We start from the raw sequence: 21,463 nt of genomic DNA on the forward strand, positions 1-21,463 counted from the left end.
TTGTACTGTATCTGCTTGGACAAGAATATGGTTGGCACCATGGAAGTTGTATGTGGAACTATGAGCACAATGACAGAATGGTGTGCTTTCATAAGAATAGTATGAACAGTTATGTTATGGTAGTTTCTTGTAACTTCCATAAAGACAGCCTTGTTCACTGCAAAAAAGGTGTGCTATACAGTATGTTACAAACAAAGAGTTGCAGGGTGTTTTACGAGTTTTGTTTTGTTTTTTTGGTGTTTGGTTGTGTGTTTTTTTTCCCTAGGAAAGAATTCATTCCATTTAAACATAGGCAAGAGATACCAAAGTTCTAGGAAAACTTTGTTGCCATCTTTGTATCCTGTTTTACTTAAGGTTTATGTTACCTTTTCTTTTTATTGTGATAAATATGAATAGTTATAATGAAGAGATTTGTCTAACACCATAAAATTGTTATTATACAAAGCTCTTAGTGAGTAGGTTTTTGCTTTAAAAACTAAGAGAAGGTTTTCAAAACAGTTTCAATCTCTGAAGTGAAAAAGGGTTTTCATACACATTCCTTTGACGTAATAGTAAGTCATTTAGATGTTCATCTACAGCAGTTTCTTCCATTTCTCCACATAGTTGGTTTGCAAATACCATTATAAATAAATTTTTATATTACATAAAAAGAAAATAATCCCTTCCAAAAGAACTCATGACAGCTTAAAATTAAGGATAGTAAGTAATGAAATTCTTCCCAAGTTCAGATAGAGACATGCTGTATGTTCACATTGTGCGATCGCAATAAGTTAGACACAAAATCCTGCTTCTGTGAAGTATTCTGAAAGTTTTTTCCTATGATCATAAATGCTTAGGACTTCTCGCCTGAATCTCACACTGAAAGCAGCACATAACCAGTAATAAAAGGCCTATGTCACCAAGAAGGGATGTTGATTCAGTAGTTATTCCCATTACAAGTTTTTAATGGAGCTTATTCAACAACTGCACTCTCTGTAGCATAACAGGTGTCTTCCACTGTGGCCTTTGAGATCCAGTCTCCCTGTGTTAGACATTATTGACCAAGTTGTTTATTAGTTAAAGTTACAGGTGTATTTCTTTATAATGGAAAGTGAAATGAAATAATTTTTGTCAGGTGCTAGGTATTCAACTGGTAGGCAATATGCAGTGAATTCTGATAGCACACATGGCTGTTAACAGGAGTCTTCTAAGGTAGGAATGTCTGGCTGCCTTCCGGTTCACAAGTGACTACACAATGTTTCAGGGTTTGGGAACTGACATATTTTCCTTCATCTCATCATCTCCGATTTCTGCTCTATGTTGTCTATACTTATTGAAGGCTTAATAATTTGGTTTTGTTGTACTGGTCCAGCAATCACTAAAAAAACACAAAGTTCTTTGTGGTCTTTGATAATTTTAATGAATTCATGTTTGATGCTTAGAATGCATGAAAAACTTTTAGTATACAGATGCTAATGGTGGGACTGGTATTTTGTTTTCATAGCAATGTTTTGGAGTGAGGGTACTTCATTCTCCAGTACCTTGTATGCTACGTGATGATTACAGTTGTGCAACATGAGGAATATGCTGCCAGGGTCACGTATCTACTAACCATGTCTAGATAGAATTACTGACTGTGTTAGTCCAGCTAAGTATCCTAACACACGCGCATCAGACTCAGAAAAAAGATTTTCCTTATATAGCCTTTTCCACAGTAGGAACTCTTTTTCTATACAGCTCTGCTCTCAGATCCTCTGCTTGAGCATGTTAGAATACATTTTCAAAAAACATAACTGTGTCCAAGCTGGAAGCTTTAGCTATCACCATAGCATCCTTCTGAAAGTGCAGCATTTCACATCTCTGCAGCGTACCTACCTCAACACAACTCTGCACTGTAGATAAATGTTAAAGCAAAACTTTCCCTTTACTGTAATCTTAATGCTTTACAACTTCTTTTATTAGATGTAATAGAACACATGTAGTCAAGAACATTAGAGAAATGGGCCCTTTGTAGTTAAAGCACTATATTAACATTAACTATTTGAGCAATATTAATTCTATGTGCTCAGTTGTGGCTTATAGACACTGCTGAAATCTGTAAAGTGATTGCTCTGCACTGAGACAGCTCAGAAAGAATTCAGAAATCTCAGTGTGTCAGAAGCCCTGAAAATTCATAATCAAGACTCTTAAAGGAGCTGGCTCACTGATACATAATTTTTAATAGGTATTGGAATTGAAGAGAAACTACATAAAACTGGAAATTAGCTGATAATTCGCTTTTATTCGGAAGGGACCACTGTGATGACCTGCATATTTGTAGGCTGCTCAGGATACCTTTAATGAGGAGAAAGATGGAAAAGGAAAAAAAAAAAAAAGACAGCATCACATAAAAATAGATCTTATCCCCTAAGTCTTATTCCATGTTTTGAAGGAGTTGTAATTTAGTGATCCTTGAAGTTAGAAGATAAAGACCTAATGGCAGGATAGGTGAAATGCTAATAAAAATCAAGTTTAAATAAACCTTAAAAAAAACTTAAAGCCTTAAACTTAGACTTAAACTTAAACTTAGAACCACCAATGAAGGAAAGTGACAGCTTCACCACCCACTTGAGAGAGGATACGTGGGCTATTTTTACTGTCCAGAGTAATTAATGGATATCACTTGCACTGCTTTTAATTCATCTTAAAATGCCTCGTGTCACACAGTCATCTTTCATTTACATTAACCAGGATTTACCTTTGGAATCAGTGGAGTTCGCCCATTAAATTAAAGACCAATCAGGCCAAAAGTGTAAACTTAAGCCCCACTACAACCAGAGTACTATATTCCTACAGAATACATTTAATTTCATCTTAGCTTTTATATGAATGTCTTTATTACTCATCTTGTGGGGTCTTGATGTAGTCTTCATCTGAAACTTAAAGAAAACAGTACCTGTTGCCTGCAGCAGCACACTTTGTTGCCTCTCTGTCCTTCGTGCAGTATTTTTAATACAAGTATATATTTTGAAATCATAGCTGACCTCCTCTGGTCTTCTGGATCTGGAAAAGCAAGCAAATACTGTTCTGTCATCATATATGTCATTTCAAAAGAGATCAACGGAGAAATATTGGCTCATCATCGCCACTGGTTCATTTTTTCTGTTGCCCATCTTCCTGCCTTTAAACCATTCCCAGTATGACTGGACTGCCTCACAAATGCTATTGATAGAAATGCCTATCATTGTTTGCTTTTTCCCTTACATTAACACCTTTTGACATCCTTTGGCATATTCAGGTTTGATAACATCCCTAAGTGCATTCTCTGATATCCTTTGTATAACTAGCTCTATTGGCAAAGTGCTGTGAGCTATGTAAGATTCTGATAAGCCAAATTAAGTTGCCAGGACTGCAGTGGTAGGAGTAGCAGTGCCATGCTGAATCTACAGTATGCTTTGTATAGGTGACAACATAGACTGTCGTATGGATTCAGTGGAGGAGAGGACTGGAACACTTTTTAAGCAGATGCTTAAGTTAGTCTCTGCGTTGAGGGCAGGAAGAGGTCAGAGCCCAGAGAATCCAATCCCATAGTGTACAAAGGGCAATTCAGTGTTCTAGATAAGGTGGCACCCACTGAACAAAAAATTAACCACTGCAGGAAATGTGTTTCAGCGTGTATTAAAGAACATAGAATATTACTACTATTACTCAAAACACTTTTGAAAGGAGCTTTGTATAAATTACTCCAAGAAAGGGTTGGGTTTTTTAAAATTTTGGCTCATTGGTGAATTCATTTGATTTGTTATTCATATAATGATCTGGCTTTACCTGTTGGCCTAGATTTTTAGATAAAAAAATCCAGTGCCATCTACCGTATCTAAATATTTAAAATAAATGTAGGTGATTATTATAAAAATCACAAAACTGAAAACCATGCAGTAAACCTGTGGCTTTGCTAATGAATTTATTTATGTAGATGTTATTGTGAGGATTTTGAATAAACCATTAATAACTAATATTCAATGTCCTTGTCTTATAACCTGGCAATATACTCTTGTTTTGTTATGGTCCTTTGGTAAAGGAGCTGCAGGCATCTTACAAGGATGTGGAAATATCCAGTAGTGTGAGAGAGCAATGATTTTTTGGTTCAAGGCTCCTTTACAGAAGGCAGAATCTAATCTTACGTAAAAATCATATGCCAAAACATTTAGTATTATCCAACTAACCGACTGTGTAATGTAAAATCATCTTTGGTCTTTTCAGTTTAGTTTAAAGTGATATGCATACACAAAAAGACCTAAATTGATCTGAAAGCTTACTAATGGCAAATTAAACACATTCTAAGCATTTTGACTTCTGGAAAAGCAAAGGCTCTCTTTCTTTAAATAGTTTAATAACCCTTCTCAGTTATGTAGCATCACAATTTTCTGCATGTTCATGCATTAAGTTCATATTGAATTATCTGTGATTGTAAGTTAAAAGTTTCTTCTGTGTTTGTACATATAAAGTCTTCTGCAGATTATACCTATTATAGAAGAGTCTTTTCATTTGGTGATTTCTCTACATGTTCTGAAAACTGCTTTGTATACAAATACTGTAAAGAATCTGCTTCTAGCTTTACTTTCACAGGTAGAAATAAGGTGCAACTCCATGAAGGTCTATAGAATTATAATGGCAAATAACTTGTCCTAGGAAGATTAGAAGCCAGCTGTGGCTATTTCTCAGGAAAGCTCTGTATGGTCAGCCAGGATATGATCCCAGTTATACTGAGGAAATTCAGAGAATTTGGAACACCGTAAGCATTTTTTTCCTCAGTAAACAGCACCTTTCCTGGACTCAGACATGTGTCTACTAAATCTTTGCTTCAACAGTTGAGATTGCTGAAAAAATGGCTCTTGTAGGTCTTGTAGTTAATTTACAATGTTCATATGCAAGCCTTAACAATGCAGTAGCTCGAGTCACTCACCAGCCCTGTACAGTAGTAAAAGGCAGCGCCTGCAATTTAAGACTACTTTTATTGTGTCCTGTGTTTACATCTTTCCTTGGGATGCTGAACATTGAGCAGTTAAATGTTTTTATACTGCTTAGCAGATATGTACTCATAGCCTGTGTGAACTATTTTGAAGAGAATATGTTGGGAATGAAGGTACTGTTATCAAATAGGGAACAAGAAAATTGGTTGTCTTACAGACTATTCCAGATTTATTTTGGGATATGTGTCACTTTATCCTCTAGTACTTATACTTAAAGGCTTAGAATATCTTTCATATAACTTGGTGAACTTACATTATCCAGTGCCAAACTGATAGACCTCAACAAGAATAAATCAGGATACTGTTTGTTGTTAATTCTGCACTAGTGTTTATTCTTGTGTCCCTGGTGATATAATCACATTGATTAAAGTAATAGTAAAGGTAGCAAAGTCATACGGTTTCTGTTTTATATGACACCTTTGTTTTCCAAATTTTCTGGTGCAGTACCACTTGAATTCTAGCTGTCAGACTAGGGGAAGAAAGAGTCTTCTTTAAATATGCCAAAGAATTAAGTATTTAATGTTTGCAACTCTCTAGCTTGAAACACCGTAATCATCGTACTGATCTGTCTATAGAGCACAGGCAGACACAATCATTTCTTGGGGGATTTGCTTTTCATGGACAACTGATTCTCATTTCTCTTTTATTTTGTAAATGAATGTTTAAATAGCTGTTCACTGGAGGAATACCCCCTGCATCTATTTTTAAATTAATAGATGGCATCGTCATCTCAACTAACTACAGCTGTCTGAAAGACAGGCAGCTACTGTCAGTAATTTTCTAGCCCATAAGAACAGCAAGTACTTGCAACATCTCCGCAATCCTAAAAGGGGCACCTGAAGAGACTGGAGGAGTTGTTCCAAACTAGATGTCAAGTTTCCTCTGTAGTCAATGGAAAGAGACCAACACCATGGGCAATGTAAGAAATGAAGGCAGCTAGCTGATACTACATACCTCAGTTCTGGATGATATAGATAGAAGAAATTGATCGCAGCTTGTGGGAAGAAAAGATGCTTTTCAATTCTGTAAAATGTTTTACCTGAACAGATTGCTACAGGAAAACTTAAATTTAATGGCAATCTGACGTTATAATTTCACAATGTAATGGAGAATGTTTTTTTCCTCTGACTTTTGTTTTCTGTTTTTTGAGAATGCCACTGGAAAAGTTACAAATTTGGAACAGTGCTGCTGTTGTATTATGACCAGCTGTAGGGGTTAATTAATTCTGTCTTCAAGATCTAAATAGAAAGCTCATCTCATACCATCTTAAAGGCTTTAATCTTGTAAGAAAAAAAAATTACTTTTCTTCCTTATTTTCTAAATTTTATGCAACTTAGAAAAACATCTTCACAACCTATCTGTGATATTTGTCCCTTTCTTACTGTCTGTAGCTGTATCACAGCATACTGTCATTGTGAGAAACATATATACTAAAGTGAGAGGATAAACTGAAATAGCTCTCTTTCTGCAGCGGTACAATTGAAAAAGTCATTCAACAAGAGCTTCAAAAACAAAGGAAAGAATTTAAGTGTACAAAGTACAAAAGTATACAATAAATGCAGTTTACTCCACATCTGTATGAAATATATGGCTTCAGTAACCTCAGTGATACTTTATTATGTATAATATTTATGTTAACAAAGAATTATTTTTTTTCTCCTCCACTCCACTGAAATAGGATATATCTACATGAGCATAGAAAAGTCCTTTGCAGTTATCCCAGCTGGACTGGGCTAGCTCAGGTACTGAGTGCAGGATAACTGGAGCAGGAGCAGGGCACAGAAGGATTAAGTGTTCTCACATTCACCCAGGATCTCAGATGTGCTTTGCTGAGCTCCCTGACATCGCGACTACCTAGTACATAAGCTAGCTAATTTAGTCATGCTGTCCATCCGATTCTATACTGAATGTCCTTTTTTGGGTTTGTTTGTTTGTTTCACTTAAGTGTGACCAATAAAAAACTCAGTATCTCTTCAGACTTGATTAATCATTGAATTTTCCCAAATTGTAGTTGCTCCCAGATAGCTATGCCATACTCCAGCAGCAGAGGTCACAGACTCAACACAGCCCTCCAAGGAGGTCTTTGAACTGCAGGTTCACCTGAAGGCACAGACATGCTGGTAGCAGCTACAGCCCAGGACTTGCTGCAGGAGTGGGGATATCTCTCTGTGAGGGATCGCACTGTGACACAGCTTGGCTCAGAAAACCTCCAGAATTAATAAACAACAAAGTTGAGGGTCCTTTGTAATAGTATTAGGTACTATAAGCCAGGGTCAGGAAGTGAACGCAGCTACAAAAAGTCAGAAAATTATTAAGAGATTAAAATAAAAATAATATAATTGTAATTAAAACAATATCAGTATATGTGTTTGTTTCTATAGTAAGTTTTTTAGAGAATCATCAATTAGGGCAAGAAGATGATTGAGGGATTGGAGCATCTCCCTTATGAGGAAAGGCTGAGAGAGCTGGGGCTCTTTAGCCTGGAGAAGAGAAGGCTGAGGGGAGACCTTATTAATGTTTACAAGTATCTAAAGGGTGGGTTGAAGGAGGATGGAGCCAGACCCTTTTCAGTGGTTCCCAGTAACAGGACGAGGGGTAATGGGCACAAGCTGGAACATAGGAAGTTCCAATCAAATATGAGAAAAGACTTCTTTACGGTGAGGGTGACAGAGCACTGGAACAGGCTGCCCAGGGAGATTATGGAGTCCCCTTCTCTGGAGACTTTCAACACCCACCTGGATGCAGTCCTCAGTAATGTGTAATGTGCTTTAGCAGAGGAGTTGGACTAGATGATCTCTAGAGGTTCCTTTCAACTCTGAAATTCCATGATTCCGTGAATGTTTAGTGCTGAGAGACCAAATTCTTGAATTTTACACTGGTATTATAATCCTGGTGGTGTTAAGTATGGCTTCTTGGCCTTTACCGCAACTATAAAATTAAACTAGTGCCCTTACCTGTCTCAAAAGACAGTACAAAGGAATAATGAGCTCTTTTCCACTGTCGTGAATTGACACTCTTAATGAACTTTTTTTTTTAAAGTTGTATTATCTGTGAAATAATTACCTTATTAAAACCACTGAGATCTCATTTGCCCCTCACCAAACAACACAATGAGAAAAATAGTTTTGTTATAAAGTTTGTCTTTTTGTTTTCCAGAGCTGCGTATGCAAAGGTAAAAGTCCCTGCTTTTGCGATAGCATGAAAGGTAATAAGGTAAGAACAAACATATTTTTCCTTTTTTAAGATTAGCTTATCCCCGGAAATTGTTAATACATTAGTTTAGTTGATACAGTGAGTGAATTTATTGTGTGACAGTATTCTGTCAACAGAGTCTACAGGGAATTGTGAAAGGACACACTGTTTAACTAAGAAGACTTTTAAATCTATTTTTTTTAAATGCATTAGTTTACAGCATTGCATGATGTTTGAACACCAACAGAAGTACAACTGTCCAAAGCACTAGGTCCCTTTCATAAACTCCTAACAAATGCCCACAGATACCATTACCCTGGATGCAGCTCTCCTGTTACAAATTTCATAATGCCATCGAGAGTGTCATGTTCAGTGCTTCCCGCTTTGGACCTTGCCCATCTCCCCCCTTTTTCCGGTTTCTGAAGGAAAGCTACATGCACTGGTATCAAACAGATAAATCTCCTGCAGACAGACACAGGGGATGAGTTTCTGGGTCCTAATCGTGAACACCTTGCCAGCAGTGAGGGAACAGCATCAAATCCATCAAAAGTAACAGAGCCGCAGCTCTGGCTGTTGCCAGTAGTAGCTTGGCAGAGGCTCGGAGTGGCTTTTATACAAACCTGAATTACGCAAATGCCAAAAATTCTTTCAAACTCCTGTTTGTAGTTGGAAAAACAACTGATTCACAAATGAAAGGGGCATTATTAAAGAAGTCATGGTTGTAATCCAGGCTAACTGTGGACACAGTGATTGCCATACAAAACCTTATCAGCAGATTCCAGATGTCTATACAGAGTTACGGTTGTGATCAGTCCTACTGATCAACATATCTGATTGGTAAAGAATTACTCACAACTTTCCTCCTGTACGTTTATTACCAAGAAAAAGCGTCATATTGCATCACAGTAAACACTGCTAGTCTTGCCTTTAGGAAGCTTCATTTCAACGGTGGAGAAAAGTTCTCTCAAAATATATATGCTCGTTATTAAAACATGTTTTCATGAGTGGGAAAGGAGAATTCTTATGTCTTTAGTAAAATCTCCGTGCTTATTTTTCATGTTTTTAGTTGGGCTAAGCTAACTTTGTCCTAACCAGTAAACTTGAGAGCAGTTGAAAAATTAGAAAAAAATAAGCTGCCCGCTAAAAGGGAAATATTAATAAGAATGAACGCACGCAACTTGTCTTGTAACAGTTCCATGTTAAGGCAACTAAACAATTGGTAGCTAAGAGTTAATGATTGTTTACACAGATGAAGGACTTCGGTCGTTTTTCCGTAAATCAGTACTACACTCCCTCCAGTGGCACGTCTTGGTATAGCATTATCCTTTTTTGCCTTTCTTTGGACGCTCGTGGATGAAATAAATGATTTGTTATAAAACGCTATGCCGGCTTATGATAGAGATCTCACAGACACTTCATAATGCAATTCTTGTTTGGATTTATGTTAAAATATTCTGGGATTATTTTCTATCTTTTAATATTATTTTTTTTAAATTCAGAACCTATTTAAAATCTGGTAAATTTGTGGGATTTTGAGGGGCAAGAATTGGTGGAGGGACAAGCCAAGGTATTTTGACTTCCCCAAGACTTCTTTTGGGTCCTATCTTGTACATTGAATAATAAGATACCATAAATTCTGTACAGCAGAATTCCAAATGCTTTTTTGTGTAACTCTCCCCTGGTAAAGCAATCAGAAAATTGAGAGAATCGATAACCCCATCTTCTCTCTCCCAAGTCATGGTGTGATGTAAAAGGTCTTGAATAGGCAGCTCTTCACTGATGTAAAATTGAACATGCTAAATTGCTGCTATCTAAAGACCTGAAACACCTTTTCTGTTCTAGGCTTGTTCAAGTTTCTAGGCTTGAAGCACTTTATTTTAACTAAGATAAGAATTGCATCTTCATTATATTTAAATAAAAAACTGAAAACTCCCCTTCCACTGTAACTTAGCCTCCTATATTCTATTTGTGTAGCTTTAATCTTCTCTGTTTCCTTTACCAAAACTGGTTTGGTTATTTCAACTTGACCTTAAAAAACACATGAAAAAGTAATGGGGTGTCTTAATCTCTGAAGCTCAGAACAATTCTAAAAAGTTATTGCTTAAAGCAAACTTCTTTTATTCTATCTGAATGGTTTTGTTGCAGTTGACTCACGCTGTTTCTTTGCATGGGTTGCATGAAGAGAGGTATTGATGATTTGGAACTGACCTTGCTGTACAGCAGCAGCCAGCTGCCATTAAGTTTGCCAACTGCAAATCAGGGCTGCTATAGTGGATTTGGATTTGTTTTGCTTGTAGGGACTAAACATGATATAGAAATATTAACAAGGAATATGTATAAGCTTTCTTAAACTTTTCATGCTGCCAATTAACTTCAGTACTCTGTAAAATCTTGAGTACTGTTGTCTTCTGATATCTTCAGCCATACTTATGAGTGTCTTCCTCCAGTGGCCTAGACAGCACATAGGCTGGGCCACAAAAACAGGTCAGTATGGGCAAGGGTGATTTATCTACCACAGTAGCAAACAGATTTGTAGGTAAGAGGTACTGAAAGTAATGAGTGCCTTAGAAATAAGATACCAAAAGGAGAATTCATGGATATTTTAAGAACTTCATTCTTTTAATGTTTACAGGGTGAAAAAGGCTTTCCTGGTGTTCCAGGTCCACCTGGTCTTAGAGGCTTTCCTGGTCCAGAAGGGCCTCCAGGACCACAGGGACCAAAGGTAGGTGTGTATATGAGACAGAAAGACACACACAGAGAAACTACCGTGCTTGACTGTGAAAGTGAGCTACGACTGGGTAGCGCATTCTGCTTTAGAAAACCAAACCAAAGCAAAACCTGTTTCAGAGTCATGTATTTGGTGAGGGAAGTTGTGTGCTCACCAGCTGCAGTGGTCATTTTTGACTGAGTTGAAATAGCTGATATGAACATGGACTTTTGTTGTCAGTTGTTCAGTGGCCAGTGCTAAAGCACCTGGACTGAACTGTCAGAGGTAATGAACATGGGTCTAAATAGATCTTAGTAGCATAACCTCAATTTTGTCTTAGCAATATACTTTGACATCTATTGATGGAAAGAGAGGAAATAAGCTATTACGAATATGGCAAACAGATTTAAGAAAATGTGAAGGGAAAGATCATTTTTAAGATAAATTTTCATTGGTTTAGGAAATAGTCAGTTGCCTGCAGTATGGAGAGAGTGACTTCGGTGACTTGGGCTTTCTTTCTTTCCTGTGTACCTAAACTGAGGCCGAATATGAATTTTCAGTGACTCCTGCACGAGCAGAAAAAACAAATTGCTCATTAAAAAACATTTTATTTATATTTGTCTTAAGGAACAGCATTGCTGCTGTCACTGATAAATTGACTCTGGTGAATAAATAATTTGTGTGTAAATATGGCCTGAACTCAGCCGCAGTATAAATCAGGAAGGTACTGCCACAATCACATTATGCCTAGGACCTGCACTAAAGTGTCTCCAGCACTGATCTATACCTTTAAACAAATGTCTTTTATAGTTTTAATTTGTTTGAGTATTGTTGCATTATTCTGTTCTGTCTCATTTTTACAATACTTTGTGGAACTGATGCTCATGGTGGATCTCTTACATGTTGATGAGCTGTTTATTTGAACTCATTGAAAAGTGTTTAGTAGAGCATTTCCCTTTTAATAAGTGATAATAACTTCTGCAAGAATAACAAAAAATAAGGATAATTTATCTAGCAAGAACATCTCAGTTAGCCTGAGTGCCATCTATTGTAGTGTATTCCAGTTAGTTTTTCCTATTCAATGCCTGTTCCTTATCTTAAATGAAATGTTGACCAGGATTTTAGAAGCTATGCAGTTCTGTACATTCCCCATTTCCTTTCTAGGAACAATAAAAGTTTCTTATTATCAGTAAAGCTCTAAGTGTCTTGAAACAATTCTAGCAGGTTCTGTCTAGACTGTGCTGTGGCATGCTTTGCTGTCTTTTTTTTGGCCTTGCTTTTCCATCCAGCTTAGCCTCCTTCAACCTGCCCCTGGCTTTCCTTTCCATGCACAAGCCATAGATTAGGGTGGCTGGTACATGCATATACCTGATCATTACATGGACATCACCCATATGTGGGAGCATTCCAGCTTTTTCCCCACAGGGAAGCACTTCCAGGTCTCACAGCTTGAACAGATCCATAGCAACTGCTTTCTCAACAAACCCTGACTGTTATTTTTTTGACCTATGATGAGATATATCCCCTGTAAACACTGAAAGGGATGGCAAGATGCCACGATTTATGCAAGTTGTGTTAAATGCTTGTTTGCTTTAGTGTCTGTAGTAGGCAAATCATGTTTACATAGTTTCATGTGCACATGTTGGTATTACTATTTAAAATATTGCATGTCTTCTTGACATATGTGTGCTTTTTCTCAATTATATTGAAGTATGTTGTTTTCCATTTGTGATCTAGGGTTCTCCAGGGCTTACCGGCTTAGTTGGGCCCAAAGGCATACGAGTAAGTATTTATGTTTTAAACAAACTTGTGTGTATTAAATATCATTAAATGCAAGCCTGGTTCAATAATTTGTGAAAAATAAAACCAAAACATTATATATGATTTTAAAGTATTTTTAAAATGTATGACCTGGACTATGCACATGCATTATCTGGTTTTTAGAACTTTTGCCTTTTTTGCTACACTCTATGTATAGGGTTCATGCTGTATGTATTTAGTGTTGGGGTGTGCTATGAAAAAGTCAGACTAGAATTCCATGAAGAGTTATTTTACTGAGTTTTTTTCTGCATGCAAAAGGAGTCTATGTTAACAGTGCATAAGCTACCATTATACTTGGTTCAAAGTCAGAAGGGTTAGAGGAAATAGTGATCTTTTGATACAATCATACTTGCATTCATTTGTCTTATGAATGTGATCAAAAGAAAAACTGCATCACGAGCATTTGCTTAATATTTGTAATATTATTCCTCTGTTTTTATACCATTAGGGACTCCCAGGACTACCTGGATTTTCAGGTCCCCCAGGCCTTCCAGTAAGTAAAAATGACGCTGATTTAACCATTTATCTCTTACTACAGTCTTCCATACACAATTATCCTCAGCCAAATGTGCTCACGCTAGTCTCAACGTCAGCATTGTCTCTGTCAATTAGCTTAGAGATAAAAATCTTAGCATCAGCAATTCTTACTCATTGTAATGATTTAAGAACGCATTGTAATCTGTCAAGTCTTGTGAAACACTGCTCCAACATAAACTCTTTCAGTGTTGCTGCAGGGTAATATGAATGTGCAAAAACAAAGCCTGTGTCAATATTGCACTTCTTTTTAGGGTGAACCGGGAACTGTTGGTCCTCCTGGGCGCTCGGGTGTTCCAGGATGCAACGGCACAAAGGTACAAACCAAACTGAATGTTACAGAGATTGTGTTTGGCTATGCTTAGGAATGGCCAAAAAGCATTCTGGTATTCCCCCCTGATATACAGTAACTTTTATTTGTTGTGTTTTGTGACTTTATCAACTACAAAAAATTTGAATCGCAAAGCTAGAGAAAGGAAAAGTGCTGCCTTTTTGTTTAAGATAGATAGTTAAATAATACATGCTAATGACCTTTGCTAAAAAGTTAAGACCAATGTTTAATATTTTGACGGATAAAACTTTTTTCATTAAATCCAGGAGACCTAACTAGTTTTGTTCAGACTGTCCTTCGGTTGAAATAGAAGAGATAGATAGTTAATTAATTTTATTTCACCAGTATCTACCTTGCAGTTGACAATCCATAAGTCCTGAAATCAATTAAAAGAAAAGGCTTACTGTAAGTCACAGGTTTACTAGTTTTCCTTTGCTCTATGAACAAATGCTTCCAGCATTCTGAAAGAGGGAGTCAGAAGAAAGCCTGCTACAGAAAATCATACATTTCTAGTAAAACAGTGAACTGATCTGACATAGGTAATAAAACCTGGTGTCTGGAATGGAAGTCAAGACCCATACGGTGTGGCTGTGCCCCTTTTAGCAAATATGGTGGTAATGCAACTCACAATTTTAGTATGATAACATAAAAAACTTCTTTTCTAATCACATTTGCTAAAATCAGACCAAATAATAGACAATAATATGCATTAACAGTCACTCTTACTACTTCCAGGGCGATCAAGGTTTTCCAGGTCCTCCAGGTAGAAGAGGTGCTCCAGGCATTCCAGTAGGTGTCTGAATTTCATGATTGTGTACATTTCTACCTCATAAAGCCATTCACTGGAGGAGTGTAGAGCCTCACATTAGCTGGTATTGACAACAGTTGAAATATATAGGTATCCCCATTTTATTAATATGAAAACTGCGTGGTAAAGAAACCAAAGTTAAAAGTAACATTTTATTGGCTGCACGTTGGGCCTCAACTTCTTAGTTAATGAGCGCGTGCAAATTCACTCACTGGTGTTAACTCTTTAGTGTCTCAAGGGATACTAATGAAAATTTGCCACTCACATCTCTAAAGGGGTCCAGTATATATTTAATAGATTGCAGTTTCAGTTTATGCCTAAATATCTTGGAGGATATGGCCTAATTAAGTCGATAAGAACCAGGAATTAAACCCAGAACTTCTTATTGTGGCTGCATTGCTTTAACCTTAGGATTTGGGTTTTCTCTGTTGAAAAGTGTTTTTAAAAGTAATTTCTAAACACGTGGAAAAGGAATGCTATCTATCAAGTTCCAGTGGCTTCAAATCTAATAACTTCTAAACATGATCTTTACTTTACTAGTTTTCCTGATTTTATTTATTAAGGTCAGGCTTCAAAACTGTTTTGCCTTCACTTGTAGAGTTGTGAGACTGGGCTACTTTTTAACAATATTCCCTTTCTTCTTAAATTGAAGTCTGGCATAGTAAACATGTACCTGGCGATACACCATGTCCATGAAAATAAATCGCTTCAAGAGCACTGAGCTTAGAGAATGTTTAGAATGTGTCCTTTCACCATGGTCTCTTTTACTTTTCTGTTTTAATAATATGCTTGTTCTTCTCCCTAGGGTATTCCTGGCATCAAAGGAGAGAAGGTCAGTTATTTACACCATATTATGTGAAATGTTTATTGGTGATCAACAGTTTGTGTGTATGTTCACTGCTGGTAAAGAGTTCTTAAGGTCTTAATTCATGGGAAACAGAAGGTTTACTTTCCAGAAGAAGCAACTACAAACTTTGCTGCTTCGTCTGAACTAGACGTATTCACTCCAGGTTACAAAACAGTTTTTTCCCCTTTAACTAGTTATTGCATGTAATGAATTTAACTCTCAAGCACACAAAGAACTAAGCCCCATCCCCAAACAGCATATGAATTCATATGGAAATCTGTAGATGCACTAAAGAGTATTTTAAAGGGATAAAAAGTACCAAAAAAATTTGAACGTTGGGACTGTGGGTAAGTAACATAGGTATGTCAGAAATGAAGACTGCTCCTAACAGAGAACTAGAATGCCTGAAAAGGGTATATTCTGCTTAATAAAATCTTTTTTAAACATAGAACTATCCATAGAGGATAGTTGACATCATTATGCAATTCTGATGTTGTTTATTTCCTTGCAAACTCTATTAGATTTGTTCCACTACAGACTTCTACAACGTAACTTTTTATCTTCCTTTTTATGTGATTGTCCAGGGGTGCCCTGCAGAGGTATATAACCAGGGGTATGGTGCAAAAGGTGATCCTGGATTACCAGGAATGCCTGGACTTCAGGTAATTCAGAATTAATTCAGAATATGAGATAGATAGATAGATAGATAGATACATACATACATATATATATATATATATATAAAAACCACATTATATATAATGTGTGAGTGTATGCATATAAAATATTTTCATGTATTATATTTTTTATATAGATATAGTATTTTTTACAATTATCTCACTCATTTGCAAACCAGAAAATAATTCTGTCTTTAAAAAATTATTAACTTTATGTAATCTGATTAATACAATATATTCAGAGTCTTTCTTCTGACTTTACAAAACAGAGTACTCCAAGACAATAGTAATTAATTTTGCCATCAGAACCAATATTGTCCATTATGTGTTAGTAAAGTGAGATAGGGAAATCAGGTTGCAGACGAACAACAATACTTTAGAAATGGAGAAAAACTGGTCATAGATTTAGGGGTTTACCCCTACATATAGAATAGAATAGTTCGGTTGGAAGGGACCTGTCCAACTGTAAAAATTACCCAGGAATTAAGATTGAACAGATTAGACCAGCTCAACCTCTGGAGGACTAACAAAGGACAGTATGATCCATATTTTAAAAATGGAGATTAATAAGAGAAGCCAGAGCAGACATTTCTTTTGACTGTTACAATAAATGGAGGACATTAAATTAAAAGTAAAATCAAAATCTTTATTTTTCCATTTCTTTGAAAATGAAGTTTTAAGGTATAGAATTTATTGCATAGAATATTCAAAAGAATAAAGGCTTATGAGGGCTAGCAATAGGACTATAAGGATTATGAGAATGTCCACAGATAAACAGGACATATATCCTCACTTGAGTAGTTTAATTTTACAGAAGATATGTTTTCCTCACGTTTCAAAACATACGCCAACCAATGAAGCAGTGAGGAGGAATTATACTTCTGTGTAATCCTGGCACATGAAAAGGAAATCCAGAGAAAGTGCTGCTCCTCTGGTTGTTATTCATTTAATTGAATTTAGTGTTGTGGTTTGCTCATAATCTTGCCAGGAGATTTATTCCTGTTCCTTTTTTAATATGCAGGGTGCCCAGGGTGCTCAAGGATATCCGGGAGAACTTGGACCACAGGGCCCTCCAGGACCTTCAGTGAGTATGAATTTATGTCTCACTTGTTACTTTAACCTTTGATTTTCCCAGAAACGTATGGAATTACACAAACGCAATTACCTGCCTCTCCCAGACTTGACTGAGATCTAGAGGCACGTATATGCAAAATCCATATCCTTCTACACACATCTGATTATTTTTTTTAAGTTTCTTATTTTCATGCATGATAATTTCCATGTTTTCAGAAGCATCCTTGTCCATGCAGGCATAACTTTCAATTTTCAAATAATTACCCATAAATTCACTTTAAATACTAATGTGTATAACAGTAAGAGAGACGTGTGCTTGCAACTACACTGTATAAGCATTCTGTCACCCACTCACAACAAACTGTGGTTGTAAAGGTAGAGGAAAGAATAAAAATAGTGATATAACTCACATGAAAATTGGGTACTTCAAAACACCTACGTTGGTGCTGAAGATTGTAATGTTTTAAATTAAGGAAAGTTTTTTTTTTTTTCCTTTTTTATAGGGCATGCCAGGAAAAGCAGGACCTCCTGGACCTAAGGTAGTCTCAGATTGGTAATAAAAATGAAAACTTCCTATTACGTGTAACATCAATTAACTCATTTTATAGGTGTTTTTAAAATAATAAAAAATAATATTTGGGTGTTTTTTTACAGGGTCTTATGGGACTGAAAGTAATAGGAACCAAAGGAAGGAAGGTAATTGTATAAAATGCTTAAAACATTTTTTAAGTTTTATTTCTGTTTTATGCTTTTTCTGATATACTGTGGTGAAATGTGTGGAAGTCTTAAGTCTTTTCTTGGAAAAAGGAAACCTGGCAATTAATATCTAAGGACAAACTGTTATCATGTAAGAGTCAATAATATAAACTTCCTGATAGAATGGTAGAAACCTAAGAGGAGCCAGTAGTTAATATTTACTAACACATAGCATTAAAGTAATTTATATATCATTTTCACAGCGTTTCTAAACGCTTATCTAAGCATGTAAACATTGGTAAATATATAGCACCTGTAGACTCACAGCTTCTTATGGCTAACAACTTTTCAGTGTCAGCCTTTATGATGCCAGGAAACCTCACAGATTTTGAATAAAAATTGGATGACTTGTCATCCATGTTCTTACTTTGTATCCTATATAACTGACATCAAGCTAGAAATGACTACAAATCCATATGTGGGAGGACCCATGTAGTGAGTCTGAATGTCCTTACAGGATGCTTTCAACAGCTTGGGGCATCTCACAGTTAGGCTAACCTGCACAGATTCGGCTGTGAACTGAAACAGCACTATCTCACAGTGGGACTGGTTTTAACTTTGTAATTGCCACCAGGAACGTGCTAAAAGTTTCCTGGGAAAATTTCTGTAAATAAAACTGATTATTCATTAACATTAGCTCAGGTGACCATGGAGCATCTTGCTTCCAGATGATAGAGTGATGCATTTTTTGCTGTTAGACTGTTAGAGTGCACACAAAGGCATTCCACTGGCTTAAAATCACTGGAAATTATGGATGTTGTTTTGTTTACCTCCACAGGAAGGATCACATTTAGGACTTTCCCTGTTCTAAAAGATCCTTAATGAAAAAGTGTACTGCAATATTAATGTTTTTGGTTAAGAACGCATGAAAGCTAATTTTATCTGTCAGCACTATGTTACAATCATCTCCCTGTAATACACAGATTGCAGTTTTGAGGATGTCACCAAAGGCAGGGCATGTATTTTATTGATTGACTTAATCTAATTGAGAGAAAAATTATAATCAAGGCGATATTTTTATTTGATTTAGAGTTAAAATGGTTGTATAACTTTTAAATAAATAGTATTAAAAATTTAAGCTAGATGCTTTAACAGAAATCAGCATATGCATTTTTATATCTCAGCTGAGAGAAGGTGGTCATAGTAGTCTTAAGTCTTCCATATGCCTTTTTTATTGGAAGATAAATAGCAAGCAAAGAGAAATGTTAACTGTATTAACAGCTAAGTGTAATGACAGACACGATGTCAAAAGTATAGCAATAGTAATTTGAAATAATAAAAAAGACTGCTTGTAATTGCTCTGTTTTTCTTTTTTCTGTCAAGGGTGACACTGGGTTAACTGGACCCCCTGGACCACCAGGAACCGTTATTGTGACATTAAGTGGACCAGACAACATGACGGTAGTAAAATTGTTAAACATCACATTCAGATTAGCGATTTTACTACGTTGTAATTTGAGAGGACATTTTCGTCCTCATTGTGCCCATAACTTTTCCTTTTACCCGTCCTAACATAGAATCATAGAATGTTTTGGGTTGGGGGGGACCTTTAAAGGCCGTCTAGTCCAACCCCCCTGCAGTCAGCAGGGACATCTTCAAGTAGATCAGGTTGCTCAGAGCCTCATCCAGCCTGGCCTTGAATGTCTCCAGGGATGGGGCCTCCACCACCTCTCTGGGCAACCTGTGCCAGTGTCTCACCACCCTCATTGTAAAGAACTTCTTCCTAATGTCTAATCTAAACCTACCCTGCTCTAGTTTAAAACCATTGTCCCTCGTCCTATCGCTACATGCCCTTGCAAACAGCCCCTCCCCAGCTTTCTTGTAGGCCCCCTTTAGGTGCTGGAAGGCTGCTGTAAGGTCTCCTCAGAGCCTTCTCTTCTCCAGGCTGAACAACTCCAGCTCCCTCAGCCTTTCCTCATAGCAGAGGTGCTCCAGCCCTTTGTTCATCTTCATGGCCCTCCTCTGGGCCCGTTCCAACAGGTCCATGTCCTTCTTGTGCTGAGGGCTCCAGAGCTGGATGCAGTACTCCAGGTGGGGTCTCACGAGAGCAGAGCAGAGGGGGAGAATCACCTCTCTGGGTCTGCTGGCCACACTTCTTTTGATGCAGCCCCCTGCTTCTGGGCTGCAAGTGCACACATCAAACACTTTTCAGACTTGTTTAGTTAGATACTAAGCTCTTCTTAGAGTGTGTCTGTACAGCCAGCTCAGCTGAGGCCTGTGTATTCACACGCACATCTGCACAATGCCAGTGGAATGCTAAATGCTTATTAGTAATCCACCTGCTGTGGATCTCTCAGTACATGAAAAGTAAATCACTTTTAGCTTCACCAAATCAACATGGATTTTCTGAATGGGTATTAAAGCCACAGCTGTGGCCCTGTCAGGGTCAAGTGCCAGGCCACCCCTGGGCCTTGTCACTGAAAATATCAGGACTGAGCTACCAGAGTTTCACAAAAGCTTGCAACACATTCATGTACATTTCATGGTTTATTTTCTCATTGTTTTTACTGGAACCCTAGTAATCATGGAAAGTTTTGGAAAAACAATGAGTACTGGAGAAACGAAAGACTCTGGTTCAGCTTCATGTTAAGTATTGCTTTCTGAATTAAAATTCTTGCACTTTGTCCATATATAGAACTTAAGCAGCAGTAGTTGATACACAGTTCTAAGTCTTCACGTATTAACAGAACAAGACTGTGACTGTTTTCCTTATTTAATTTGCATCTAATCCATGGAATTATCAAAACTCTCTCTCTCTTTATGTGCTAGGGTAAAAAGTGAATTTTACATCAAGACTGTATTCAGGAGGGAAGAGAAAGATTGCAGAAGCAAGGTTCAGCTTTCAGGCACAGCAGCTGCTCTTCCCTGTTTAAATCAAATGTGGATGACCTGGAACACTTCCCAGTCACAGCTGTGGCAGTGTGTCATAGGGGAATGGCGATTTTTCAGAGACATTGGGCATTAAGGTTTAAAACCCTCTCAAAGCTCCTTAAATAAATAGCTTGGGGCATGTGTCTAACCAGGTAATAATTAGGCAGTCCATAAACTTTGTCTTTACAATGACATTAGGATGTGTCCCAATACATAATAGTACTGCACAGTAGGGTAATCTAATCTTGAGCCCACAGAGGCATGGATTGCATGGGTAGCCGCTGCATTTACTGTACCTCCATTACCATGGAAGTAACTGTAGCTCCAGTGAAACAACTAAGGTTTGTTTGTTTTTTTCTTGTGATTTTTTTGCCGTTTCTGGGGATATTTACTCCAGTCCCCTTGCACGCAATCACAGGTAGGTCATTTTGAACTCGCTATGTTCAGAGCCAGTTTCTTTTTCAAACATCATAGACTTAGGCCGAAGTGCTGATAGGAAGTTTCTGTTTCTTAGTCATTTAAGTAGAACCATTCTGCTTAAAGAAGCTTGCTGGTAACGTAAGGATTTCCTATTTGTAAAGCTTTGAGTGTTACGGCAAGCACAGAAAAATTCAAGAGACCATATTAAATTTTGCTTTTCTGTGTAATAGGACTTGAAAGGAGAGAAAGGAGAAAAAGGATCAAGAGGACTTCCAGGACCAGTGGGGTTTACAGTAAGTGACCAGAAATAAATCCTTTAAATCCAGATGTTCAGGCAGCACCACCTAGTAAATGCTACTCTTTAGAGTCCAGTATTTACAGTACTTATTCTAACTTTTAATGAATAGAACTAATGAATACAATAGAATACCTAT

The 21,463-nt window shown here is 37.1% G+C and overlaps 1 protein-coding gene across 1 annotated transcript in view; it reads left to right on the plus strand.

The window, feature by feature from the left end:
* COL4A3 (collagen type IV alpha 3 chain) overlaps positions 1-21,463 on the plus strand; it is a 66,514-nt gene that overhangs the window by 6,612 nt on the left and 38,439 nt on the right. Inside the window, 13 exon segments of the mRNA XM_054205262.1 lie at positions 8,148-8,204; positions 10,816-10,905; positions 12,628-12,672; positions 13,160-13,204; positions 13,500-13,562; positions 14,312-14,365; positions 15,190-15,216; positions 15,816-15,893; positions 16,930-16,992; positions 17,486-17,521; positions 17,637-17,678; positions 19,062-19,139; positions 21,260-21,322. Of these exon segments, the coding sequence (XP_054061237.1) occupies positions 8,148-8,204; positions 10,816-10,905; positions 12,628-12,672; positions 13,160-13,204; positions 13,500-13,562; positions 14,312-14,365; positions 15,190-15,216; positions 15,816-15,893; positions 16,930-16,992; positions 17,486-17,521; positions 17,637-17,678; positions 19,062-19,139; positions 21,260-21,322 (741 nt within the window).

This window comes from Rissa tridactyla, chromosome 6, assembly GCF_028500815.1.
Source record: "Rissa tridactyla isolate bRisTri1 chromosome 6, bRisTri1.patW.cur.20221130, whole genome shotgun sequence".
NCBI lineage: Eukaryota > Metazoa > Chordata > Aves > Charadriiformes > Laridae > Rissa > Rissa tridactyla.